General features: G+C 46.2%; 1 protein-coding gene across 1 annotated transcript in view; it reads left to right on the top strand.

The window, feature by feature from the left end:
- The first annotated feature begins 4,704 nt into the window (after window positions 1-4,704).
- chst11 (carbohydrate (chondroitin 4) sulfotransferase 11) overlaps window positions 4,705-9,722 on the top strand; it is a 74,602-nt gene continuing 69,584 nt past the window's right edge. Inside the window, exon 1 of the mRNA XM_023952367.2 lies at window positions 4,705-5,052. Coding sequence (XP_023808135.2) covers window positions 4,764-5,052 — 289 coding nt within the window. The 5' untranslated portion in view covers window positions 4,705-4,763. The remainder of the gene's footprint in view (window positions 5,053-9,722) is intronic.

Here is a 9,722-nt window from a genome sequence, read left to right as displayed (position 1 = left end):
CTCTGAAACTCAATCGCTCTAGACAGTTTGGACTCTCTACCATTCTGGAGTTTCTCCTGGTGAGAGGGCTTACTCTGGTGGAGGGGGCTTACTCGTGAGCCCCCAGCGCAGCCCCCAAGTGTTGGAGTTCACCCTGGTTGGCAGTGGGATCATGTCCCCTTCGCCTATAGGCAGGGGACAGGTCTTGGGCTACAGTTTGTTTCCAAACGGACATCATGTTCAAACACACGAGTGTCCATAAACATTTGGTACAAAAACATTGATCAGCGACTTTGTTCTGACGACATTCGGCCTTGGACAGTCAAGTATTGAGGAGGGGCAGAGATGTCCATAACCAGTTGGTGAGCTGGATTTGCTGGTGAAAATTGTAAAATGATCAGCAGTTTTCTTAAACTCCCTGACAGTCAGAGCAAAATAGAAAAACAGAACAGACTGTTTTGCAGAAATCCTCTGGGGTTTCTACGGTGGCTGAGAACCTCCATTGCAGCAAAAAAAGAATAGGAACTGCAAACAAAAAAGAGGACATGCAAATAAAAAACAAACGCTGCAAATAGCTGCATTCACAGCAAAAAAAAAAAGCTTACAGAGAAAAAAGAAAATTCAGACCAAAAAAAATATGATGCAAATAAGAAAAGCCACAACGGAAGTGAATCGGGGATTGTTTTGCCGATGCCACTTCTCTGTCTGTCAGCAGCTAGCGGCTCGTGGGCTTGCAGAGTTCACTCACTTGTTACGCCGGCAGACATAAATCATCTGCGGGATGAGAAGGCTGGCTGCTTGTGCATTCTTTGATCATCGACTGACCAAAAATGTGTGCTGGCAAATCATTTATTTTTACTTTAAGAAATATGGAATTATACCCTGCGACGGACTGGCGACCTGTCCAGGGTGTCCCCTGCCTTTGCCCACAAGTGGCCGGGATAGGGTCCGGCATCCCCGTGACCCCGAAAGGGACTAAACGGAATAGAAAATGAATGACTGAATGAATGACTGAAATATGGAATTAAAGAAAGATAAGGGGTGTCTCAGTTTACATTATTTTTGTTATGCAAAATATCATCCTTCTTTGTTTCTGTGACTCTGTTCCAAGCGGATGGTTTAGTGCAGACTCCGACAAAGCTTCAGCTCCTCTTTCTGAGTAGTCGCTGCAGGTCCAGCTGCTTCAAAACTGAATTACCCTACATGGATTAATAAAATTGATCTTAATCTTAATTTTGTGCGTCTCATGACAGGCTGGTGTCCATAACAGCTTTGGTTTCACCCAACAAGGAGAAAAATCCAGTCTCCCACTCCAATAGTACTCCCCTGCCATGGGTGCTGCAGAAACTTATCAGCCAAGAAAGACACTCCAACAACATCCACAGACGTTGGGTACTCGGGGCGGGCTCCATCCACTTGCCACCGAAGAGCTCTTCAACTACCTTGGGGACTTCAGGTTAGCTGATGGAAAGTCCTCAACCTCTCTCTCCTCAATAATAGATGTGTCACCAGGATTTAAGAGAACCTTAAAGCAGTCCTTTCACTGCCCCATGTCTCCATTGGCAGTCAACAGCTCACCACCTGGGCTGAAAAAGGCGTAGTTTGCCTGGACCAGAATGATTTGCCATGGTCTCTCTGAAGTCCGGCAATAGTCCTTCTCCTTGACCTCACCAAACTCCTCCCAGGACCGAGCCTTTGCTAGCAAAACAGGCTGAGCTGCAGCTCACTGAGACTGCTGTTACCTGTCAGCCGCCTCAGGAGTCCTAGGACCCAGCCAGGCTTGCTAGAACTGCTTCTTTTGTATCCCTTACTTCTGGTATCCACCACTGGCTTTGGGGGTTCCCACCACAACAGGATCAAGAGACCTTGCAGACACAGCGCCGAACAGCAGCGGAGACAATAGGGGAGAAGAAGGTGGTCCAATTGGATTTAAAATACCCAGCCTTCCTTGGAACCCGCTGGAGGTTTTCCCTGATGTGGGAATTCCAGATAGAGGGCTCAGCCAGATGATTCCAGCAAACCTTCAACTGCCACCCAAACCACATTGCAACAGCCGCTTTTGAGCTATTCTTCAGGTGGTCGGCCCACAAGGGAGTGGTCCCATGTCATTGGGCTGGAACCCAAGCAGGGAGTGGGAACAGTCCCGCCCACCAGGTGCTCGGCTCCAAAGCAGGGCCCCGGTGATGGCAGTGCAGGCCATGTAACAGAATCTTGATGGCACATACATACAGAGAAGTTTGTGAGACATACATGAAGTCATCTGTGTTGGTGATTCACGTTTCTTTTGTTTTTGCTCTCACACAACCCTCTGCATTTATCCGGACTTGGGACCGGCACAAGAGAACACTGGGTGGTGCCCCCTTGTGGTTGCATTACTCATTCATTCTCTCATTTATTCATTTTTTTTAAAGGTTAATTTGCGTTAAAAAAAAATTGCGTTTTTTTTCAAGGTCTAACCTGAGCATCAGGAGAAATCCCACAAGCAAAAAAAACATTTTTACATTTTCTCATCCCCTAATTCATCATTTCATCTCCTTTCATTCCATTGTTTTCATCTTCCCACTCTGGGACCAATATAATATCATCTGTTTTTTCTGCAAAATACATTTTTTAAGGGCAAACCTGAGCACCAGGAGAAAACCCAAACAGATTCATCATGAAAGTAATAAACGAAAAAAGAACTACATTTTTTCATCCATCAATTCACTCATTCATCCATTAATTCATTTATTTATTCAGTCATTCATCCATTTATTAATTCATTTCACCCTGTTTTATTACTTTTTTCTATCTGCCCACTCTGGGACCAATCTAGTATCATTTGTTTGATCTTTAAAATAATTTTTTAAGGGTGAACCTGAGCACCAGGAGAAAACCCCACAAGAAAAACTAAACTAAATTCTCTCATTCATTGTTTCTTTCATTCATCCGTTCATTTATTTATTATTCCATCCCCTTTCATTACTTTTTTCTATCTTCCCACTCTATGATAAATCTAATATCCGTTTTATCCTCAAAGGATTTTTTTTTAAGGGTGAACCTGAGCACCAGGAGAAAACCCGACTTTGGTCTAGTTAAAGTCTTAGTTCTTTAATCTTCTTTTAAACTGGCGTTTGCTCGCTGGCGTGAATGCCTTTTTAAATCTTCTCCACAAGGAAATCTTCTGTCCACTTGTATATTCAGATTGATCAGAACACTCCCCATCTTCATCAGCTGACGTTTTTTCTTCATCAGCTGACGTTTCATCTTCATCATCTGATGTTTCATCTGTCTCATCTGACGATACTTCATCTTCATCAGATGTTTCCTCTTCTTCGTCATCTGGCTTGCATGCCGGCCTTCATATGGGAGCTTCTCACCAGAATCCAGCGCCAGTTCATTATAGTCACTCCGGTGCTTATGTCTGGCCTTTTAGTCTTTGCTAAAGTTATCAAGTTCCTGTTACTTACCTCATCTTGTACTCACCTTCAGGTTTCATCCATTGGTCACGCTGGTTCCTCGCTCCAGGCTGATTACGCCGTCCTCGGCGTCCAAGCCTCGCCTCAAGCTGGTTACACTGTCCACGGCGTCCACGCCTCGCCTCAAGCTGGTTACGCCGTCCTCGGCGTCCACGCCTCGCCTTAAGCTGGTCCTGCTGTCCTCAGCGCCCACGCCTCGCTCGCTCTGGTTCCACGGTCCGACGCGTCCTCGCGTCTCCTCTCTCTGGATCCGCTGTCCTCAGCATCATGAGCTACAAGGACTTCAGGATCATTCCACGAAGGAACTGATTATCACATTCTCCTAGAAACTTTATTCTGCCCTGGTAAAATAAACCAATTTCAAGCACTTGCTTGTTGCGAGTTACTTCCGGGTTTCAGCATCTGGGTCTATTACGTCTACGACGTCATGACAGTGTAATGTAAACTCCCATTCCAAAACTTTTCAGAAGGTTTACCCTGTGTCCGAATTCCCACCCTAACCCCTATTTAGTGCACTATATAGTGCGTTCGCCATTTTGTTGTGCTGTCCGAATCTACAATTCCAAAATCGAGTGCCCTGGAAATTTCCCAGAAGTCTCTGAGAAAAACCAGTGTGCATCAATGCTCACTAGTTGGGCGAATATAGACCACAATGCATTGCGTCGGAACAATTTTTGCCAAAAAAAAACGTGTTTAAAGGTATTTTTTTAATAAATCCTCAACATTTTTCTAGTTCTCCTAGTTCGATCTGGTTGAAGCCCATCCACTACACTATTCAAACAAGTAGTTGTTGAACTCTACAAGATAAGCTAACTCTTCCCTAAGAGGTCTAGTACATCGCCTGTGGACATCCCTAAGGCTTCTTTATTTCTTTTTTTCCTTGGATCTGTTTTTTTTTGGGGGGGGGGGGGTTGTCACAGAGAAAGAGGGTTTAAGGGCAGGGAGGCCCAGTTAAGTTTAGTCTGTTTAGTTTAGTTTATGGATCAGCTACTGTATTTTATAACTAATTTTATGTTTTGTACAAGTGAAGCCTGTTCAGACAACTGTGTATTATTGGGCTATATAGGAAATTTCCCCATTGTTGGACTTAAGGAATATCTTATGTCATCTTATATAAATATAAAACTGTGAATTGAAAGAAAAAAAATAATTTCATCTTTTAACACTTAAATATAATTTGCATTATCATTTTTAACGCATTGAAGGACTGTTCACATAGACGTCTTGTCAGTGGCCGCTTAAACGCGAGTTACCCTCTAGGTACCTACAAACACACAAAGGGACACTTGCCAGCAGCACACTACACGTGGACGCGCTCGTCGCCTCATGCTGGACTCCTCCTTGCCGTCTTTCCAGCAGCCCGCCCCCCCCCCCCCCCTCCCCCGCCGCAGCAGGCAGTGGTACGCTCCAGCTCGGATGCGTTTGGCTCCTTTGCCGGTTCTCAGTCCTCATCAGTATCCACAGGAGCCTCGGACTCTCGTGCCTGTCCGTCCCGCCATGAAGCAGACTCTGAGTGAGCTGATGAGGATGAGCAGGATCTGCCGGATGGTTTTCGCCACTTGTTTGGGATCCTTTGTTCTGGTCATCTTCTACTTCCAAAGTCTGTTCAACCCCGGTGAGAGCTCCTCTTTTCCCTGCAGAGAGTGCGTGTGAGTGTGTGTCGCAGTCTGTCACAGTAACGCGGTGGGTAAAACAAATGCTTTTTGGACTCGACCCTGAAGGAGCCTTCAGGTGGTTCGGGACTTTGATCCGGGCTCCTCGCTGCGCGTCTGTTCGCCTTTTGTTCAGCGTAATAATGGATGGAAGTGCGGCGCTTGCGCGTGTCAGCCCCGCTTTCATTCAGCTGACAGCGTCGTGAGGGCTGCCGGCGCCGGAGAGGGAGAGCGTGCTTTGTCCTCACAAACGTCGCTTGGCGCCGGGAGGCGGGCGGCGCAGCAGGTTAGTCACAGACCGGCGCAGGATGCCCGAACTGTGATTCCCGGGATCTGGACATGATCAGTCATCCCAGCCCCAGCAGAAGTGTCCTGGAATTCCGCTCCGAACTTGTACACTGAGCGCTCGCCAGAGGCGCGTTTGTTCCTCTTTACGCAGAGTCCTGCCAACAGCAGCAGGAGCTTCTCTGTTCGATGATGTTACATTTGCAAAGCCACTTCTTTGCCGCCTCGCTGAGCCTCCTTTGGGGGAGCTCACGCCCCCGGACGAAGGCTTCATTCTCTGCTAAAATGAGCGGAACTGTGCGCACAAACGAACAACAGGTTAGACGCAGAAACGGCGCCGGTTTGCAGATGTAAAAATGTGGCAGCACTGCTGCGCTTTGGCTCGTGAGGCACACCAAAAAATAAGAGGAGGAGGGGGGGGGGGGGGTTCTGAAATAACACCCACGCGCTACGAGTGAGCGATGGAGGTGAGGATCGGAAACAAAGCAGAGCAGACGTGATGTCACATCTGTGATTTAGGGATTTCTGCGGGAAGCAGCGGCTCCGTGACTCATGCAGCTCCCGGCTGCTCATTATCCATAATCCCCAAAGGGAAAATCACCACGATGCCCTGCTTTGGGCTCAACTCAGGATCGGGCTTTTGAAAGTTGAAATGGCTGAACGACTGTTGCAAACGTGTCACAGTTTTCAGTTTATCCAGATCAAAGGAATTGGGTTTGAACTCTTCAGTGACTGGATTCAAACATCCAATAACCCAAAGTTCTGACAGAAGAGCTGGAACTCTGATCTTTGAACAGCTGACAGGAAGCAGGAGCTCCAGTCTCACACTTCACTTTCTCTGGAGTAAGTGGTTACTTTGAAAGTGAGAGGTTAGTGACGATTTAATGAGATCATGTCCTTACAGCACCCTGTGGACAGATTATTAGTGTTATTTGAAATTGCTTTAGCCTTTCTTGGGGCAGGGAGGCTGCACGATGTGGGACTTGTGAGATAAATTCATTAAATCTCCTGACTGGAAGGGAATTGATTGTTGAAATTGAACAGAGACTTCATTAAATCATCCTCAAAGACCCTGGGATCCTGCTTGGAGTGCTATGCTGTCTCCTCAGACGTTGCATCAGCATCTGTCCAACAGTCATATGCAGAAATAGCCACATCACAGAGCAGATGTCTCATTTAGCACGGCGATGACAGGGTGCTTCACCCGGAAGCTGTGATTGAGGAGGAGCTGTGTGAAACTGCTGCTTTGATCCAAGTTCTTCTGCTGCAGTGTGTATTTATGTGTCATTATGCAGCTGAAAGGGATTTTTCCAGCATGTCTTCAGTTTGAGGACCCGAAAGGTCTTAATCACCCTCTGTGTTGACCCTTCCTCCTCCTTCACTCTCGCTGCTCTTCTCTCACACTCCATTGTTGAACATCAGATAGTATCTCCCTGGTTCAGGCATGTTCAGAGGGGTTGGGAATCCCATCTGGCCCCCCAGTGTAAACTTTCACCTCTCTCCCAGGACCTCAGGGGTCATGACCTGTTGTAGAAGAGACAGTGGGGGCGACTGGGTGGGGAGTAAGTCAGTTTCAGCATTATTAAGTCAGCCTAAAGGCCTGTTCACACCGGGACGAATTTCGCCGGCGATTTTCGCCGACGTTTAACGCCTCGTGACTAAACAAAGGGCACCAATGTGAGTGTGCACACCGACGCGAAAAAACGCCAGGCGTTAAAGCGTCAAAAAAAAAAAACGCCTCGGGTTCGTTTTTTTTTTTCGACGCGTCGCGTCGAAATCTACTCGACCAATGAGAATGGCGCTTTTGCTCACGTGTCTGGAGCTTCTGAAGTTACAGTAAAACACAACTTGGGGGCGCTCAAACACAAAACTGCCTTGCTGAGCACACATACCAGCGAAGAAGATAGACGCCAAGTAGCGTCTACACAGCCGCGAAGCAATAATGACGGACATTCTAAAACATCCCCGAACCAAGCACCAGTTGGAGCTACTGGTGCTTGAAATATTCATGTTTTCTTTGTTTGATTCTGACAAGCGCGTAAATACTTGCTCTCTTCTTCTGAGTGAAAAGCGACTTTAAGAAGCGTAAAGTTGCGCAGCGCCACCTTGTGTACAGGAGTATTTCTGTTTTACATTAAGCGCCATCTAATGTCAGGGAATGAAATTGCATGTTCACTCCACTCATCGTCAGCGAAAATCGCCTGGGTGTGAACACAAAAAACGTGGCGAAAAACGCTGGCGAATAACGCCTGGCGAATATTCGTCCCGGTGTGTACGGGCCTTAATGATCAAATTGCACCAGTGAGTTTGGCTGAGAGGCTGTGTGTGCTGCAGAGTTCCTGCTGCTGCTTTGGTCACATTCTGTTAGTGTGAATACACAGGTTTTGTCACATCAGCCAGAAATCAAGGCAGCAATAATAGCCACACTTCTCAGGCTCCACAGTTTTCATTTACTTGTTTATTACAAAGTCTTTGTCTTTTGTAAAAGTTCCAAACTGTTGTCTGTTGGAAATAACTAAACCTAGAATAAAAGGTTCCTCTCGTCACTGATGAGAGAGGGGTCGTCCTTTCAAGTCTCAACTCAGGGTCGATTTCAGGTTGATAAAGGAGTCATCACTGTTGGCGTTGCAGCTTTGAGATAAAACCCTTTTCAGGTGTTTTTAGAAAATCTTTAAGATCATTTTGTATTTATTGTTTTTATATCTGTTTAATATCTTCGTTCATGATTTACTGGTGACAGACTGTTCAAGGATTAAAGCTAACTGGTGAAAAGGATACGTTTTTCCTAGAGTGTGGTTGTGGTGGGATCAACAATGTAAACATGCACACATCTTTCTTCCCTTGGAGTCCCTCTGAGTGTCCCATGCATGGCCCCTGGTTTCACCAAAAGGCTACAGTGAAGGAGATTTCTTCTGCCTGCAGTCTACCTGCATGCCTGAACTGAGCTTTATGGTTATCAAAAAGGTTCTCACCAAAAGAGACCAGTGAGGATTCTGAAATTGTGATGCTGAGTGTTGACAAAGTGCACTTCCTCAAGCACACACACACAGAAAAGCTGATTTTAGAAAAAACGAAGACTTGTGCTAAAGGAGATAATCGTGGCTATGGGCTGAAACGATTCCTCGAGTTACTCGATTACAAAAATTCCTTGAGGCAAAAACTCGAAGCCTCGTTAAATTCCAATGACGCGCACTGTACGGGCGGCGCGGGGATTTGATTGTGTCACACGGACCGTTTTTCACACGGACTTTTTGAATTTAGTTGGCGAGATGGCGGAGAATAGATCTATAAATAAACGGCAGAAATTGTCTAAAGTGTGGGATCATTACACACTTAATAAAGAAGAGAACAAGGTGCAGTGTCTCCACTGCAAAATAGAGCTGGCATACCACAACAGCACATCTTCCATGATTCAGCATCTGAACAGAAGACATCTGCGCGACCGCTGGAACCCCGCGGAACCCGCGCGTGTCGCTCCGCGCCCCCTCCACGGCGACCGGCGCGGGCCGCCTCGGCTGGCGGCGAGTGCCCCTAGCTGCGGTATTCAGGCGACCGGGCCTGCTATGAACACTCTAATTTTTTCAATGTAAACGCTTCGGACCCCGCGGGACACTCAGCCAAGAGCATCGAGGGGGCGCCGAGAGGCAGGGGCTGGGACAGGCGGTAGCTAGCCTTTCGGCGGACCGCAAGGCTTCTTTAAGCATTGCAAAAATAACAAAAGCATTATTTTTACACGAAATATAAACAATTATAATGATCAAATATGTTTTGTGATTCTTTTATTTTTAATGGCCTTCCACTTGATGGTGTTGTGCCACCCTTTCAAAGTCTTCTGCCCCCCCCATACAAAATGTTCTAGCTCCGCCACTTCTCAAGACCAACTTAAAAACACCAAAAGTAACATTTGCATCAGAGCGGATCTTTAAAATCAAATGCTTGTTCATTATACAACCACATCATTTTTGTTATGCATTATTTGTTTTGGTTGTTCAAAAACACACACAAAACGTTTTATCCGATTACTCGATTAATCGATCAATTAAGTGCTATATTAATCGATTACAAAAAGAATCGATAGCTGCAGCCCTACTTCACACACACACAAACACACGCACGCACGCACACACGTCAGACCAATTGCAGCAATGCATCACATATGCTTAAACTTTTATGTAGCCACGCAACAATAATTTCAGCATGCATTCACTGTCTACACCGGGACGTAATGGAGGAACAAATATTGTATTGCAGTCTTTGCGAGACCTTGTTTGTATCTCACGTCTGCCAAATAGTTACAGACAACAACAAAAACTGTAACTCCCCAGCCTGTTGGTTTTTAACCCTTGTG

Source organism: Oryzias latipes, chromosome 23 (genome assembly GCF_053564925.1).
Source record: "Oryzias latipes strain Hd-rR chromosome 23, Olatipes_Hd-rR_3.1".
NCBI classification, from domain to species: Eukaryota; Metazoa; Chordata; class Actinopteri; order Beloniformes; family Adrianichthyidae; genus Oryzias; species Oryzias latipes.
This window is presented reverse-complemented; position numbering and strand designations above follow the sequence as displayed.